This window comes from Drosophila elegans, unplaced genomic scaffold (assembly GCF_018152505.1).
Source record: "Drosophila elegans isolate 14027-0461.03 unplaced genomic scaffold, ASM1815250v1 contig_814, whole genome shotgun sequence".
Classification (NCBI taxonomy): Eukaryota; Metazoa; Arthropoda; class Insecta; order Diptera; family Drosophilidae; genus Drosophila; species Drosophila elegans.
In genome coordinates this window covers 19,896,792-19,915,197 of record NW_024546167.1, presented here as the reverse complement: position 1 = coordinate 19,915,197, position 18,406 = coordinate 19,896,792, and the positions used below count along the sequence as shown (strand labels likewise).

The 18,406-nt window shown below is 35.7% G+C and overlaps 2 protein-coding genes across 3 annotated transcripts in view; one reads left to right on the top strand and one right to left on the bottom strand.

Annotated features, from left to right (window-relative positions):
• Positions 1-819: 819 nt before the first annotated feature.
• Positions 820-3,561, bottom strand: LOC108134715 (accessory gland protein Acp29AB-like). The gene has a single exon (XM_017255115.2). The coding sequence runs from the start codon at positions 1,941-1,943 to the stop codon at positions 1,242-1,244; it is 702 nt and encodes a 233-aa protein (XP_017110604.1). The 5' UTR covers positions 1,944-3,561; the 3' UTR covers positions 820-1,241.
• Positions 3,562-5,210: 1,649 nt separating this feature from the next.
• LOC108134714 (cGMP-dependent protein kinase, isozyme 2 forms cD4/T1/T3A/T3B) overlaps positions 5,211-18,406 on the top strand; it is a 41,156-nt gene continuing 27,960 nt past the window's right edge. The window contains exons 1-2 of one of the 2 annotated variants that reach the window (XM_017255112.2): positions 5,211-5,305; positions 6,537-6,818. The gene's annotated coding sequence lies outside the window, so the exon portion shown is untranslated. Of the gene's footprint in view, positions 5,306-6,536; positions 6,819-17,052; positions 17,309-18,406 lie in introns of those variants that run through there. The other variant, XM_017255113.2, reaches the window with a different exon arrangement.

Here is an 18,406-nt window from a genome sequence, read left to right as displayed (position 1 = left end):
AACTTTTGCTGCCGCCTCACATTTCCCCCACTTTCCCCTCCCCAAATTCTCGGCCCACCTTCTTCTGTCCTTTCTCCCAGTCGCCATCTCTCTCTTCCTCGCTGCGACGTCGACTGCGGCAGCAAAAGAGGTGTGGGTAAACGGGAGAGGGGGTGGGAAAATACTGGGGGTGGGCGCTCTCAAGTTTGAAACGCCTTCTTAAGGGAAAAATTGAAAAGATCCTTGGTATTTAATATATTTAAAAAAATTCTTTTAAAAAATCATACATTTTTTAAGTATTATTGTTCCAAGCTTGATTCTTTAAATAAATGTTAATTTGTATTTATTCAACTCGCTTTTTGATCTTTTCATTCTAAGATATTTTCTTGAATTCTTGAAAAAGAAAAGCTTTAATATTTATTATAAATATTTAATTTTAAGTAATGATCATTAGTAAAAAAAATATTTTTAATTTACAGATTTGTAACCACAAAAATGCATTATCTTAACTATTTTACTAACTTATCTTATATCCTTAAACGGCGTTAAAATTTCCCAGTAATAAATTTCCTTTTGGGTAGTTTGCTCTTCCTAGACTCCGCCCCCATTAATAAGCAGAAAATGGCTGGAATATGATATAAATGCGTATAAAAACAAAGCCACGCCCATTCAAATCTAGTTCCAAACACAGCCGTCACAATGAAAATTGGCGCTAAGCAAAATTTTTTGGTAGTTCTAAAACCAAACACACTTTACATAACTAAAATAGCGCTGTATGCATTTAGTTCCAAATGTAAACACGAAATGCGTCAGTAATTTTAAGACATGTTTTTAAGTTTTATTATTTATTAATTTAAATTATAAAGTTAAGTATACAATATTTATAATTATTCATGTTCAACCATATAATGTTTGCAGTTTCAACCATCATCTTGTATTTTGTTTTACATTTTGCACTGTGATATAGAAAATAAGTTTTTATCGTTCTTCCTTAATTTTTAATCCAAATTTGTATGATTTGAACCTGGGAAATGTGTGAACAGATGGTGTGTAAACAGATAAAAATGCAATAATGAATACACTATACCTATTAATACCTATAGGTATATATGTATATATATCTTGCTGGACATTGAAAATGTATAAACGCAAATGTATTTTCCGTATCGAGAGAATAACCAAACGAGAACATTTATAAAAACTTTTTATATATATTGGATACTCCATTAAAAGTGATTTTTTAAAATTTTTTTTTTGTGTTACTAAATTGCAATATCTGCCTGGCAAATGAAATATTTTTTGAAAGTACAATTGTTCACCCGCATCAGGCCTTCATCAATTGCAACGCAGGCCTCACTGTCGTTTTGGTAAAAGGGTTCATCCTGATCCCACTTAAAAAACGAAGATTGTTTGCCGGAGGCCACAGATACAAAATCGCCTCTTTTGGTCCTGTCGTTGATGCCCAAAAAATATGGCTCCGAATTCTCGAGTTTGGACACAATGGCGTTGAACTCCTCTTCGTTTTGAATAGAGGCTAGATGTCCGCCCTTTTGAAGACAGAAGTCCTCAGCATCAGTCCAATTTAGCTTAACATCTTGTACAATGTAGAAGAATCTTGAACCGATCTTTTCGAAGTTCGATGGAATACACTTAACACTAGTCTCCTCCGTTTTAATTAAGCCATGCTGCAATTTGCTTAGAACCGCAGTAAGCTCAATTTGCATCCGTTCTAATCTCGCATCGATGCTTTTCTGCTGACTTTCTTGGGTTTTATTCAAGGTAAGCTCGAACTTAGCCATGTGATGGTAGAGTGGACCTAATGCTGAAAGGCAAAACGATCCGCATTGGTTGGGTGCGTCCTTAAGGAGGCAAACAGATCCCGAACTTTCCTGTGATTTCGCTGGGGATCCATAAACTTTCAGGGCACAAAACGCACACAATATAAAAGTGACCAACTTGAGCATACTGCTGGTAAATCTGCACCAATCCAAATGAAAATCTTAAGGGAACTGATTCTGGTGTCGCTCGCTGAGTTGTGAAAATATTTTCGCGTGGTTAATTTAAATTATTGGCATTAATTGCCCAATGGCCATACTGTACAGTCACAAAAATAGTTTTTGATATAATATATAAATCATTTTTAAGATCAAATTTTAAATATATTTTATTTTTGTGCACAATTTGTACAATCTAAACGTGAATGTGTTAAACTTCAAAAATGAAAATATAGTACTGATTGTCATAAGCTAGTTCTTTGATAAATGTTTTTACATTTATGAAAAATATCCTTACCAAACCTTTCGAATGAAAATTAATACAATTTGAAAAACAAAAAGAAAACATATTTTTTCTCTGTGCCGACAAATAACCTTCAATTACCCTTGGCTTTATGCAGTTTCAATACTAAATATTTTGGCATGATGTCCCAGAAATTGATTATTTTAGATATCATCACATATTTCTTAGCATAACTGTTAATATATACTTTCGTGCATTTTATTTTATATTTTTAATTTGCTCTTAACTCTATGTAGTTTTCTTGAAAAAAAACCTTACGTTTTGCTTGCTTAAAATTGTGTTACTGCCTTATTTTTGTTGTAAATATTAAAACAGAACTCTTTTCTAAAGGAACTTATTTGTAACTTATATTTTTAACTCGTATTCGTGTACCCTCATCTTATTAATAAAATTTTGATTACCAAAAACATCCGTCAATAGCAGTTTATATAACGAAATGAAATGAAATGATAACAGATCTTGACCCACTTGCAAGATGACAAAATGCTCAGGTATTATGCGAATCCGCCGTGATTGATACAACCGATTTGTTTCAGCTGATCTGAGAGAATTTTTAGCAAAGCAAAAAAAATTAAAAGCTGTTTTAATTTGAAATATAAGTTTGTATTAACTTGTTACAAGCCATCTGAGAGACTTAAAACTTAAAACTTTTTTAAATAATATGCTTTTAAATAAAACGTCGTCGCCATTTGTAATATTTATTGCAAGTACAGAAGTTATAGACAGTAAAAAACTGTGTGAGGTAAGTAAGGAGTAAGATGATTAGTCTTTTATACAATAAATTAAATATGTAAGACTTTAGTTTTACCAATTTATGCATTCTGCTGCAGTCAAAGAACCCGAATTTCTAGAGAGAGTGAGTGCCAATCAGCACAAGACAGTATTTTAATTAACAAAAATGGGGTGCCCGAAATGCCTTTATAAGCCGAAGAATCAGTTGCTTCCAGACATATGTCTGGATTGGTCTTTCCCTCGCAGTATGCTCAAGTCGACCATTTTTATATTGTGCGGGATTGTTGCTCTGGATCCCCAAAAAATCCATTTGCCTGTTATAAGATGCCTCTCAACACTGCGGAGCTTTTTGCCTTTCAGTATTAAGTCCACAGTACAATCAAATGGCTAATTTCAAGGTAAGTCTAGCTGAAATCAACTTAAAACTAACAGTTCTAGAAAGTAACCTTCAATATGTGCAGATCATGAAGGATACGCAACAAAAAGCCATTCCGGAGTCAAATAAAACGATGGAGAATAAAAAGATGGAAAATCGACCGGAAAATTTTGACGAAAAATTAGGCAGACTTATTTCCCAGATTGAAGGCCAACTGAAAGATGTTGACGCAAGATTTGACAGTGTGCAAGACCAACTGAAAGTGGTGCATACTAAATTGGAATATGCCATAAACACAACAAGCGCTACAACTTCAAAGTTCGAACTGATAGGCTCAAGGTATTTTTACATTGAACATGATATTAGTCAAAATTGGACAACTGCTGCCATTACCTGTCGCCAAATCGGTGGCCATCTGGCCTCGTTTAAGGACCAAGAGGAGCTAGACGCTATTGCCATGAAACTCTATTCACGTCATGGCTGTTGGCTAGGCGTTAACGATCACACAAAAAACGACACCTTTGTATCTTTGTCCTCCGGTAGTCCAGCGTTTTTGAAGTGGGAATACCTAGAACCCTATCGCACGAATGATAATCCACACTGCGTTGACCTAGTAGGCGGAAGAAATGTTTTTAGGATGGTGCCGTGTAGGATTGAAATGAACTTTATTTGCCAAGCTGATGACAAAGTTTAACAAAAATTTTAAACATAATCGCAGAAATGTATTATTTTTGAATGTGTATTTGAATAGAATTGCATATTTTTAAATCTTGTTTTGATATGTCATACTGAAAATATTTTCAGTAAATAAACTCTTCTATGCAACGCTTCCTGAAATATATACATTGCATACTTTTAAAATTATTTTGTGAACTCACAAGATCACAATCTTTGTCAAGCACTTCTTTTTTTATATATTTATAAAAATTTAATTTGTGTATTTATATTATTCAAAGGAATTAAGTAGTTGATATCATTTGTTCATTTAGAACTACTAGAAACTTGTTTTATACTGTTTGTGTCGTCCAGTGCGCGGCTTGCTGATTTTTAAGAAAATCATTAATCGAAAAAAAGCCAAACACTTTGTAGACGCGTGAATTAGCTGGCCAACATCTCTAGTTTGGGAAATCTTCACTTTCAGCGTTGCTTTATTCCGTTTATAACTTACACGCGGCGTATACGCAATTACTTTCATTACGTATACGACTGGACAGCTTTGTATTATGAATGAAAGGATACTTATTTAGTCAAATGTTTAATAATGTTTTGCCACAAAATTTAATATGAGAAGTTTTGCTGAAGAGATGATTTTTTATACCAAAACTTTTTGTTTTAATCACAGTTGAAGAACACCAATGCCATGGCCAGGATTCGTTCCCACATGACTTGGCTTTAAAAAAAAATCAGAGCACACATCTTTTTCACTGTAGCTAAAACGATGCTACAGGCATAAAGCTTAAAAAAATTTTGATAAGTTAATTTACTTAGTAAAATTTTGAATAATTTTTAGTTTGATAACATTTTTGTATGTTCAAAGTGCAATCTTCATTACATTTTTCCTTCTGGTGCGCATTGTCACTACATGTGCTACCGCTTAATTTATTGGCACCATATGTTATATAGTTACCAAATGCTTTATTTGTGTGCGGTCCTACTTAGTGGAGTCTGACTGTAGAATCACGAACTACCTGCTGCTGATTACGGTTCATCTGGTGGCTCTCTCTCTTTCTTTCTCTCGTCTTCTGTGGGCCCCTCTCTATATGACTTTGGCTCTCTCTCTCTCTCTCTTCAAAATGTGGCTCCACTGACTTTTCTTGCTGCGCCAAGTGCTCAGATTGCTTTGGCCTCTCTCGGTCTTCACATCGCCATTCGAATCGGTGGTGTTTTTAAAACGACGCGTGTTTTTGTGTGTGCTTCTCGGTTAGTTTTTGCTGCTTTTCAGCTAGTCGTACGATCTAGCGTTTGTGCTCAATTCTGAATTCTAAAAGCAACAACAAGCATTTTTCCATATGTGCAACTATTTGCCTTAGAAAGTAATTAAACGAAAGGCATTGTTTCAAATTGACTGAATGTCGTGAAAACGTGAATTGTGAATGCAGTTTTAGTGAAATGTATTGAAAGTGGAGAGTGAAAGGAGAGAGGGAATTATTCCAAAGAGATCTGGTTCTAGTGGAAAACTTATAAACTAAAATGTGGCCTGCAATTAAATGCATGGAAAATCACTTGCTTGCATGACGCACGTTTGTGTTGGATTTCCCTGTAAAAATGACACAAACTGGACATTTTCCAAGACATCAATCAAAGCTTCCATTGCATTTTTCCACTCTCTCTTTCTTCCTTTCTCGCTCTCTTTGAATTGCATTTTGCGACGCATTTCCTTCTTTCGCTATTCTTCTGACTTGCTTTTCTTTAATATATTTTAATAGAATTATTACTTGTTGTTGTAACTACTACTCTTCTTATTCTTCTGTTAGTTACTCTTTGTTTTTGGTGCTCGCCATATACAATTTTTTCCAATTTGTGCGCGTTGCCGCCTTCGCTTTTTTATATTTTTTTCCTGCCGCCGCTGCTGTTTTTCTGTTTTCTGTCTCGCCGCCGCGCTTCTATTTTTAGCAACAAGTATTGCTGTTGTTGTTGCTGCTCAAGTTAACTACGCTACGCTGGCAGAAAACAACAACAAGCCAAACTATGCGGAGCGAGAGAGCAAGTTAAAAACAAAAGAGGAATAAGGAGAGAGTAGTTTGCGAGAGATAGTCACAGAGAGAGAGAGTAAAACATACAGTAAAGCTTGGGAGAAAAGATAAAGGAAGGGACTGTGATCGTAGATCTGTAAATAATAAAAAAATGTTCAAATCTTGTTACTTAAGACTGTGAAAATTAAATTTAAATACTTGAAATATATTTTGGTTATTTATTGGGTATGTTTTTCCCAATTTGTGCTTCTTAAAAAAAAGTTGTAAAAGTTGGTTGACTACGCGGGCAGTTCCCACTGTACTTGACTCAGGTGATAACAATAACACCGAAAAGTGAGAGATAAAGAGAGATTTTGGGGTCGCTCTCCCGGTGACTTTCTCCTCGTTCCCTCCTTCATTTCCCAAACTTTCGTGTTCTGCGGCTAATAGCATTTAAATTTTAATGCCCAATTTCATAGAAACGCAAGTGAAAAGACTCGAGAAAACCAAAGTGCAGGCTACCCAAATTGATGACGAAGTTTCGTGTGCCGCCTGCATTTCATTTATAAACATATATTTTCGGCCTTAATTCTGTGCTTCCTGTGAATTAACGAGGAAACTAAAGTGTGCGCAAGCGAGAGAGCCAATCAACAAGTGGAAACCGAGAAACTTTCTTCGCAAAAGCCGGCTGATCACCAAAAGAGATCCTTTCTCTGGGACTTTTCTTCATCTCTGGAACTTCCTCACATTTCGTCCAACATGTAAGCCCCATTTTAATATGCAATTAATGTCCGCTGTTTGTTGAACAACAGCTTATTTGTTATTGTTTATTTATGGATTTATGCCGCCTACAAAATTTGCGATTGCACAATCATTTGGCCTTTGAATATGAACGTTTTTGCGTTTTTTTTTTTACCCTTAAGTCACTTTATTCGTGCCTTGAATAATCAATGAAGGTTCAGGGTTTTTGAGTTCCTTATGTATGCCCTACAACATAAAAGATAATATAATGTATGAAATAATGGTGTTTTCAAAATGTATTTGGTCCGAAGTTTTTTTAAGTTATCATAGTTAAATCCTCTCGGTATTTATTATTTTATCAGGGCTCATCATTATAACAAATGGATAATAAGTCATAAGATCACTTATGAAATATCAGTATCGGAATCAGCATACACAGTTAAAAATGAATATTCAGTTATTACAAAGGGTGTCTTTTGCTGTTGTATTACTAATAACTGTAACGATTGAAAAATATATTCAGGATTCCTTTAAATAGATTTGTTAAGCTAATAATAATATTAATTATTAACAAAAATAATAATTAAGAAATTAAGAATAAATAACAAGACACACAATTATTCACATTTTATCTTTAAACCACAACGCCACTAAATGTTATTTTTATATTATAAATATTTACATTATCTTTTGTATTTGATTTAGATAGTCTGTATAAAATGGTTTAGTTATTAAATGCGGAAATGGAAGATAAGATATAAATAGGGAATTACATCAGCTTTACAATACATTGATGGAGCCTCCCGGCCTATACATATGTATATACTCCTCTCAAGGGCACTTCAAGGATCTTTTTGTACGTAGTTCCCTTGAAGTCCATGCATATTTCTTTGTGCTGATTTCGCTGCAGTTTTCCCTCTGCCATTTATTGCACATTCATAGCGAATCACAGGGAACAAAGCTGAGTTGTTGTTTTAGTTATTGCTGATCATTTTTTTCGTTTTGTTTGCTAGTTTATTTTTAGCTTTTTGTCATAAAGCTTAACAAACAAACAAACAAACAAACCATCAACAGTAAAAAATAGCTGACACTAAGCGCGATTGGTTTTCGATCGGTCTAAAGTGTGAGGGTGTGAAGATTTGGTCGCAGATTGCTTAGAAGTATATATTGGTTAATTATAGGGAAAGGGTTCGCTTATCGGAGAAAACTCTATAAGTTGCACAACACTTGTTCAGAAGTGGGAATATAAATTGCAAATTTTTCCATGGCTTTGGAACGTTTCATTTCTTGAAAGCTAAGTCGCAATACGGAATCGGACTCCAGTTTTGAAAGGTAATACTTTCTTATCTAAGCTCTATGTGATTAATGGGGGAACTGTGGGGATTGGATTTGTAGTGCAGAAAACAGAAAAGAACTTTGTTGTTCAAAATAAAATGGGATTCTTTTCAAGGCAAAAAAAATATATATATTTTAAAGAAATATATTTTTCTTTGGGGAAGTTCAACAGCTTAACTATATTCGAAAAGTACTGATTTATTTTTGAAGTATAACAAACCATCATTAATAATATTTTATTTTCAAAAAATATTTAATTTAGTTTATATGAAAACAATAATTTATATTAGATTTTTTATTGTGCACCTAGTGTACAACCCTAATGATCATTATAGCTATAATTTCATATATAAGAAATTTGTTTATCTAGTAGTAAACAACAATTTCGGTTTGTTTGCTTATCCAAAATATCATTTGGTAAAGCCATTCCTCTCATTTATAGCTCGTAAAATAAACAGTTTGTCAAATTTTCGCATTTCAGCGGTATTTTTCCCCGATTATATGAGTTCTTCATCCCCACAACCATAACAAATTGAAATTTTAGCCGCTAAAACGATTTAGGTAGCATTTCTTTCTACAGACGTGCCCCTTTTCAGGTAGAATTTCGCGCATTAAGCTGCATACAAAATTTATGTCAAATTGACAAATTTTCAACAGTTCAAATCGACAAAGAAAAATACCACGCCAATCAATTTGCGAAAAAATTAACACCAATTTCATTTTTCATCAATGAAACTTGTTTGCTCGAAGAGAAATATACTCTTACTTAAGAGAATTTTATTGAATAGCTCTTTTTGTGCAAACATTACTCTTTATTTTTTTCCGATTCTCCCTGATCTTGAATCAGCTGGTAATGATTTTTCTTGACAACTTTGCAAATATTTAACGGGATTCGCACTAAACTTGAAAGCTTTCCGAACAAAGAATTATGGAAGTATCAACGAAAATGTTTAATAATTTTATATATTTGTCGGAGAACTAAATTCATCCCCTTGTAAATCGTCATTGTTGGTGAATTGATCGTTTGGTTCTTGATTGCCTGAACTTAATTCTGGCAAATGCAGCGAGTCTTCGATGCTTTTGTTGCTCATCATTCTCTCGTAAGGACCAAACACGTGTCTATCTCACGCCACGTTACAAAACCAGAAGAAAAAGGAGAGACCAGATCTAGCAACGCATACGAAGCCACACTCGGCCTCAGCTCGCAAACTGAGTCCCCATTCTACCAAAACTAATATCTAGTATATCTAGTATACCAGCACAACCCATGGTCATACCTGTCGAAATGCTTCACTACATACTCTCCGACACGGCCATTCTGACATAGACACGTCCTCGTGTCTACAATAAACCTCTCAGTTTCATTCCAACATTATAATTTTATTGAATACTTCAGAAAAACTTAACCAAGTAATCTCAAATTCATATAACAATCATAATGTTCTCTTATAAACCATTTCTTTCATTTACATTTTCACTCAACAGATCATTTTAACATTATCAAATTATAAATTAATCATTACAAATCATTAAATGATAATCCATGAAACAGAACTTGTCTTATACTAGCCAACTTCGTCCATCGCCAAACGCATTGGCTTCACGCATTCTTTTTTTTTTTCTTTCTCGTCCATCGCCCAACACATGGCTTCACGAATTCATTAACCACATCGCTCGTACATCGCCCAACACTTGGCTTCACGAATTCATTAACCACATCGCTCGTACATCGCCCAAAACTTGGCTTCACGAATTCATTAACCACATCGCTCGTACATCGCCCAACACTTGGCTTCACGAATTCATCAATCTCATTTCTAAAGCAACCTTCGTTCATCACCAATCACATGGTTTCACGACTCTCTTCTGTTTCAACAGACTTTTCCAACAGACTTTGTGCTTTATAATTTACATCAAGCTCTTCTGGAATTTGCACATCCGGTAACTTTCTCAAACTTTCGTGTGGATACTTGTAACGTCTATTGTTCTGTGTAGACTTTAGAACGTATCGATCTCCGTTCAAAACCTCGACCACCAAAAAGGGTCCTCTGAACTTTGGATCTAATTTTGTTTGTTGTCTCTCACTGTTTTTAAGTAACACAAAGTCGCCCACACAGAACTTAATTACCTTAGCCATATTCTTATTAAATTTTGTTTTCTCATACCTAGCGACCTCTTCCATGTTCTTAGCGGCTAGCTCTCTTAATTCGATCTTGTCAAATTCGGTTTCAGTATCGCCAATAGGAATCAACCCCATTGGACGCGCAATCTTACCGATCAAAAGTTCTAAAGGACTACACTTAGTGCTACGATTAACTGTACAGTTAAGGGCTAACTGAACGTCCCCTAGTGCATCTTGCCACGATCTAGGGCTTGTCTCAACAGCCGTCAACAGATTTTTAAGTGTGCTCATAACCCTTTCAACTTGGCCGTTGGCTCGACTTGCACCTGTTCCAATTAGATGTAATTGTATCTTTTGATTAGAACAAAATTGTGCAAACTTTGTACCCGTGAAGCAGCGCCCCTGATCTGCAATTAAACGTGTTGGCACACCAAAAATGGCAATCGAAGATTTCATTGCGCTTATACAAGTATTAGCATCCAAAGAAAAGGTGTGAAATAGATAAACATATTTAGTAAAAGCGTCGATTTGTACTATGATATATTCTTTACGATCACTTTTCCCACTTAGTTTTCCCGAAATATCTATGTGTACTGTGTGCCAAGGAATGCTAATTTTTGGAATTGGATGTAATTCAATTTGAGGTTTTCCAGACGTACTCTTAGACACTCTGCATGTAATACAGTTCTCCACAAATCTTCGGACATATTTTGCCATACCAGTAAACCAGTAATGATCGTACACCTTGTCTAGCGTTTTTTCCCAACCTAAATGCATTATAGACTCATGTACCTGATTTATAACTGACCAGCGGAACGTACGAGGAACTACAGGTAAACAACGAGTTCTGGAATGCCTCTGAATCTTTCTATACAAAACATTTGATCTCATTTCATAAGTGGCAACTAGTGCTAATGGTAAATCGTCATTCTTCAACTTAGTTATGATTTCTAATATTTCTGGATCCCTTTGTTGTTCCACCAGTATCCAGTTTTCTGATATTTCTGTTAAGTCAATTCGCTTCTCTTCTATTTTATTTGGTACAGACTTAATCTTTTGGCACACTGGATTCCTAGATAAAAAGTCCACGTGTGCCATGCGTTTACCTTCTCTGTATTCAATTTCGAAATCAAATGCCTGTAGAAACTCCCACCAACGATAAACCCTAGGTGACAATTCGACTTTATTTCGAGAAGATTTGATTGAATTACAGTCAGTAAAAACCACGAATTTTCTGCCATGCAGATAATGACGAAAATGTTTTACAGCATTCACGACAGCCAGCGTTTCCAATTCATAGGATATATATCTGGACTCACAGGAGCTAGTGGCTCTACTATAGTATTCAACCACGTGAGGCTTAGAGTTTATGCGGTGCAAAAGGATTGCCCCATACCCTATAGAACTGGCATCGGTATGCAACTCTATCGGAAACTGTGGATCGAAAATAATCAAAACAGGCTTGTTTGTTAATACACTGATGATTTTGCTGCGTATTTCTTCATGCTGTACTTGCCAATCAAAACTATTCTTTTCAGATGTGAGAAAATATAACGGCTTCATTAATTGTGAAAAACCCGGAATGAATTGACGAAAATATGACGCTAACCCAATAAACTGTCTCAGAGTAGCAACTGATTTCGGTGGAGGCAACGCCACTAGCGATTCTATTTTGTTTAAGTTTGGGCGTATTTCCCCTGCTTTTATCTCGTAGCCAAGGTACCGAACTGTAGTTCTCAAGAAGAAGCACTTTGAAATGTTAAATGAGAATCCTGCCTTCACTAGAACGTCTAATACCAGTTGCAGTCGCTCAAAAGCTTCTTCTTTTGTTTCCGAAACAATTAATATATCGTCCATATAAACGATTACAAACGAATGAGCCAAACTACCAAGTGCTTTCAGTACAGCTCTTTGAAACACTGAGGGTGCGTTCTTTAAACCAAAGGGCATCGAAAGAAATTCGTACTGCCCATCAGGAGTAACAAATGCTGTATATTCAATTGATTCGGGGTGCATTAAAATCTGGTAATAGCCGCAAGCCATGTCAAGAGAAGTGAAATAGTTAGCTCCCCTAAGTCTAGCTATTTGATCTGAGATCAACGGTAATGGAAACTTATCCGCTACTGTATTTTTATTCAATTCTCTATAGTCGACGCAAAGTCTTGCTGTACCATTTTTCTTCTTTACCAATAATGCAGGACTAGCAAAAGGTGAACTACTAGGTCTGATGACTTTATACTCGATTAATTCATTAATTTTAACTCGTACTAGTTCCCTTTCGCATGGACTAAATCTGTATGGCCGCCTTTGTACAGTCTTAGTCGGTTCAATCAACCGAATACGCATTTCCTCAGTACTCACACGCGTTTGCGGAGTGCCTTCTGTAAACGATTTTGAATGTTGCTTTAGCAATGATATTAACATTTCTTTTTCATTTCCGACCACTTCAGTTTCAATGTTATCAAAATCAATAGGTTGAACTGTTTCACAAACATTCACAGCTTTAGTTTGAATAATCTTAAAATTATCATAAGACACTTCTACTGAAAACCCTTGAGCCAATATTTCTCTGCCAATTACAATATTATTCGTCATGCATTCATCTGGTACTATGTGGAACAAAACTACTAAAGAATTACCATCAATCATGATGTTTGACTCAACTTGTACAGTGCTGTAAGTATTGGCATTGCCTATTCCCTTTAGAGAGATAACGCTATGAATCCTCTTACCAACTAACTTATTAGAAACACTTTCTTTAATTAATGAACACTCAGCTCCCGAATCAAATGTTATTGGAAATCTCTCACCATCAACCAGCATACTCGATTTAGGCTCCACCACAGTGCACAGCTCCACTCTCTTTTCCGATCTTACTCTCGATCCGGTATTCTGCACTTTTTTTGACAATTAGTGGCAATGTGTCCCGGCTCCTGACATCTGTAACAAGTTACAATTGGCCTTTCCTGATGAGACTTCCCAGAACGCCGCTCCTTTTCAGTTGACGAGAACTGAAATCCTAGTCCAGATCTGCAGTCTTGCTTTTTATGTCCTGGTTTTCCACACTGATAACATTTTAGATCAGCAGTTTTAGCCCGCTTAGTCTCCGGTTCCCAGTTTGGTGCAATAGGACGCTCCTTCAGTGCAGAAAATACTTGCAGCTCCGCTTGCAGCTCACGTCGATTGCTGATATGCGTTGTGTGTATCATTCGTTGTAAACGCCGGTCGAAATTAGCCATATGCCCAAGAATCAAAGCGATGGAAATTTGTTCACAATTTAAATTACGCAATTTTGTGCACAGTGACGTCACGCTGCGGCTCGCAAAAACAGGCAAGCTCTCACCGTTCCTTGGCCGACTATTTAGAAGATTAAAAATAACAGCGGCTGGCGTCTCTGAAGACTCGAAACGCTGCTCAAATAATTGCCGGAACTGTTGCCAAGTTATTCCTGGGTAGCATATTTGTGACAACCACTGGGCCGCTGTGCCTTCCAAGGCCTTACTCAGCGCTAATATAAGAGCGCTATCACTTAGCGGTTTTGTTCGTAAAATTATGTCGACCGTAGCGCACCACTGCGTGGCATCCACTCCAGCAATGTCCGGATTATATTTCGGCAAGCAAATCTCGCCAGTCTGTTGTACTGTGCTCGCCGGCATCTGTAGTTTCTTAACCAGTTCCAGAAAATTCCGGTTTTGTTGCTCCAACAACGCGAAGACATCCCTTGACAAAGTTTGGTTAGGGCCGAATCCCACTTCTGATGTCGGAGAACTAAATTCATCCCCTTGTAAATCGTCATTGTTGGTGAATTGATCGTTTGGTTCTTGATTGCCTGAACTTAATTCTGGCAAATGCAGCGAGTCTTCGATGCTTTTGTTGCTCATCATTCTCTCGTAAGGACCAAACACGTGTCTATCTCACGCCACGTTACAAAACCAGAAGAAAAAGGAGAGACCAGATCTAGCAACGCATACGAAGCCACACTCGGCCTCAGCTCGCAAACTGAGTCCCCATTCTACCAAAACTAATATCTAGTATATCTAGTATACCAGCACAACCCATGGTCATACCTGTCGAAATGCTTCACTACATACTCTCCGACATATTTGTAGGTTTTCCTTTGGAAATTTTGTTACTTTATTTGCTATCGATTTATTTTGTGGTTGTCATCACTAACTGAAAAGCTTTTATTTCTTTAGCTTTGTTAAGCACCTAAGCTTTTTCTTCGTTGTTTTCGTGTGAAACCAATATAACATTCAAAAAATATAACGTATTAAAAAAATTTTGGAGAAGACAATAAAATATTTTATAAAAACATTTAAATTCAAATTTTTATTTGCACCAACTTTTATTTTTTATTATTTCTTAACCATTTCAATTCCTGTTCACTGGCCAATCCCAAAAAAATTGCATTAAGCAACAAAAAAAAAACGCAAAAACTGGGCGGGTGTTGTCACCACTCAATTGTGGCTGCTCTGTTACCGCCCAAATAACCTTTTCTTTCCGATTGCACCAATTAAATAAAATATATATAATTATTACCTACGCTCACTGGCGACTCTCATGACGGCTTATCAATAGCGTCAATGTCGCCAAATACAAACAAATCGACTGACAACAAACTTATAAAAGTAAGCGCAGGCAACTGTATGGAGCCTCAGGGGCGGAGGGACTTAAAAGGGGGTTTAGGGAGATTAAATAAGTTACATTTTAAACGAAAACACATAAAATGAATCATTTTGTTTACTTTTTTTTCATACAGACATAATAATAATAAATATGAAGTGATTTTCGAAGGAATTGCCTTTGCCAAACAATTTCCTCTCCATTGATAGTAAATAATATTTTTATTGATATTAGTACTATCGAATATGAAATGGTTATAAATATTCAAAACCTTCTCCACAAATTTAGTGTTTGAAAAGTTATTTTTATTTACCCCCTTGTTTATGCCTCTGACAGTCAATCAACTCAATTGATCAGTCATGGAAGTAAATGTTATTTATCCACAGAAAAAAAAGCAACTAAATTTAAACTAAATAAAACTATTTGATTTTCTATTTAAAAAGTAACAGTTATCGGTTAATTGACTTTTAAGTTACTGGAAATTGTTAAATTTTATGTCTATAACTTAAGTTGTTGAATTTAATGCTCTATAATTTTTGTTCAGTGTTTGGAAATCTTCCACAGTGCTTCTATTACGATTTCCAATTGAATTTACATGTAAACAATTTAATAATGTTTTGATTTTTGCTTAAATCACGTCCCACACCAAATGATTGTTGCATGCTCAGCTCAATTTCCCCCGCCATACTTTTCTCGCCCCTATTCCGTCTGCGTTGAGTTGATAATAATTCCAGTTCGGATTTGTTTACAAGCCCCGTAATATTGTTTGTAATAAATAAATCAGTTTCCCTAAACGTTTTCCGCAGCAATCTCGCCCAAGTAGCGGCCAACAGGCTTTTGTAATTATGACATAAAAAAGAGAATAACCAGCGAACAATTTGGCTATGTCGAAATTCGGCTGAGCTACAGGATATGATTTATGAAGTGATCTGCACTAAATCATCCATTGAGTGCCGCCTCGAGAGTTTCATAGCATAGTTTACAATAAATTGCCTTGGGCTGTCAACACGGTGTATGCGTAATATTTTTAAGGGGTATGCAAATAAAGAATGGCTTGAAGTATTCGAAAAGTGTGCTGAGTAAGAGTTTAGTGCCGTAAAATTAAATTCAACTGAGTCAGTTCCTTTTGGGTAACCAATGGTGTGCACCCGGCGTATACGTGATATATGAGTAAAATTAAATTTTGAGTATGGACAATACATAGTTATTTGTGTTTATTGGAAATGTATTGGTCAATATGTTATGTGTTCTATAAATGGTTTATTCTTGAAACTCACCATTAGTTGAAATTAAGTATACGCCTTGTAAGCTTGTTGTTTGTAACTATTTGTTCTTTTGATTTAATTATTTAAAATATTTTATTTGGATTCATTTTTAGTTAAATTTTTATTATTAGAGGTAAGGCTCAAAAAAATTTTAATTAAAATAACGCCTTGTGTTCTTTTAAAATATTTAGTTTAAAGAATGTAAATCTAAGAAATAATTAGTGGCATCTATTTTTTTAAATTAAATAAATAACTTAAATTCTAAAAGCTATTATTAAAATTTTGATTTGAGTATCAGCCTCTTATTAATATGTCAACTTCAAATCCTTTAAATTACCAGCGAAGTTAAGCTTTTTTAAATGCCCAAGGCGGTTCATAAATATGCAAGTAGGGGATCTGTAAAAACACAAAACCCGGTTGATGGTGCGTGTGCCTGGAAGTAAATACTTTCAATACTAGATGGTGTTATTATTATTATGTTTTTTTTTTGCCCCGAAACGCTTTTCATTCTAGCATGCCAGCCAGCAATTAGATCGCTGGCAATGCAATTTTTCCGTCACAGTGTGTGTTTGTGTGTACCGCGCTACTATTATTTTATTTAAACGATCCCCAAGCCAACGCACGAATCACAGGCAAGGCGTAGACATATTGATATAAATTTATATATATACATATATAGTTTTTACTTGTCGTATCATCGTGTGCGTGTACTCAACTGGTTTCAGCCAAATTCCGAGTTTTAATTTAAGCGACAACCACAAACGAGCGACAAGCAAAACGCTTCTGGGGTTTGGGTTCACTTCGATAACCGACGTCATTCAACTACTATCGATAGGCTTACGATCTTACGATCCAACGATCGTTGCTTCCCAACACTCGATGCGAAAAACAGTTCTCGAGCGTCGCTCAATCGGTCAACAGCGAATGTCGCTAAACGGCAAACACAAATTCACCCTCTTCGCTTCAATTTGTGAATTACAAAATACCAAAAAATACAAAAAATAAAAAATCAAAGTGCGTAAGAATCAACGGTTTCTTCAACTAATTAACCGGCGGATCGGAATTTTAACAGCGATTTCGTGTGTGCTCTTGTGCTTGTGTTACACTTTGTTTGGGCTCATTAAAAGTGCAAATTGTTTACGAGAATTTTGCCAGCCTCTCAAAGGTAAAACAGCCAATTTCCTTTTACGATTGTTTTTTTTTTCTACATCGCTCCCAGGCGTGCAATTTTCCTTAGCAAGAGTGTGTAAGCGTGTGTGTGACCGTGTGTGTGTCGATGTTTTAATTAATGCCAGAGAAAAAACGAAAAAAAAACGAAGTTCTTCGCGAAGAGTTGCAGAAGAGTTGCTCCTGAAGACAGTCATGTGACAGGCAAGGAGCTCTTCAATTCTTGAAGTGACCACCAAGCACCCAATCTATAAAGCCATGCAGAGAAAAAAAAGCAATGGCAGCATTAGTTTCTTCAATTTCGCAACCAAATTCATAATAAGTTTTCTACCAGAATAAAGAATTTTATGATTTTTAGTTTTTAATTAGTAATCAACATGAACTCATAAATCAACGATTACAAATTCTAGGAGCATCTCTTCTATCAGGAACTTAAACTTGAAATAATAGTTATAAAATTTAATAACAATGAAATTTTAGGTCCATTATGCTGTCAATAGGCACACGGGGATTTCCGATTCCTGTAATATTTTCTCGCAGTGCATTCAGTAGCCAACAACTGTCATAACGGATGGCACCAGAGGCCGGAAAAGGGGACGGGAAAATGCTGAAGACACTTGTTGTGGGGTCCAGAATCCAGAATTCTTTTCATGGTCGTCGAGTCAGTTTCATCCAAAGAAATATAAGAGCAATGTACAAAAAAGTGTGACAGTTGATTAGCTGGTTTGATCATCGTTAGGATCATTAAGGAATGCTTTAACAACTCTATATTAAAGAGGGGACTGCAAGTAACAAATAAAGATGTTGGAAAGATGGAAACATTGAAGTGGTGTAGTGTGCTTAAACAAATCTATATTCTGCATATCGAATAATAAATATTTTGATTTTGTAAATAACTTAAAAATTTTAAGAGAAGCTATTTATAATTGTTAAATTTCGTTTTTCCACACACGATCTGCGATCTGCTGTCATTATATATCCATTTTTCATTGGATTACCACATGACTGGCAAAAGCTGCAAGTAATTTGAGTGGCTCACAAGCAAAACAAAAAATGTTTGATTAGAACTTGTTTGATCACAAGCGGCGGTTCGTTT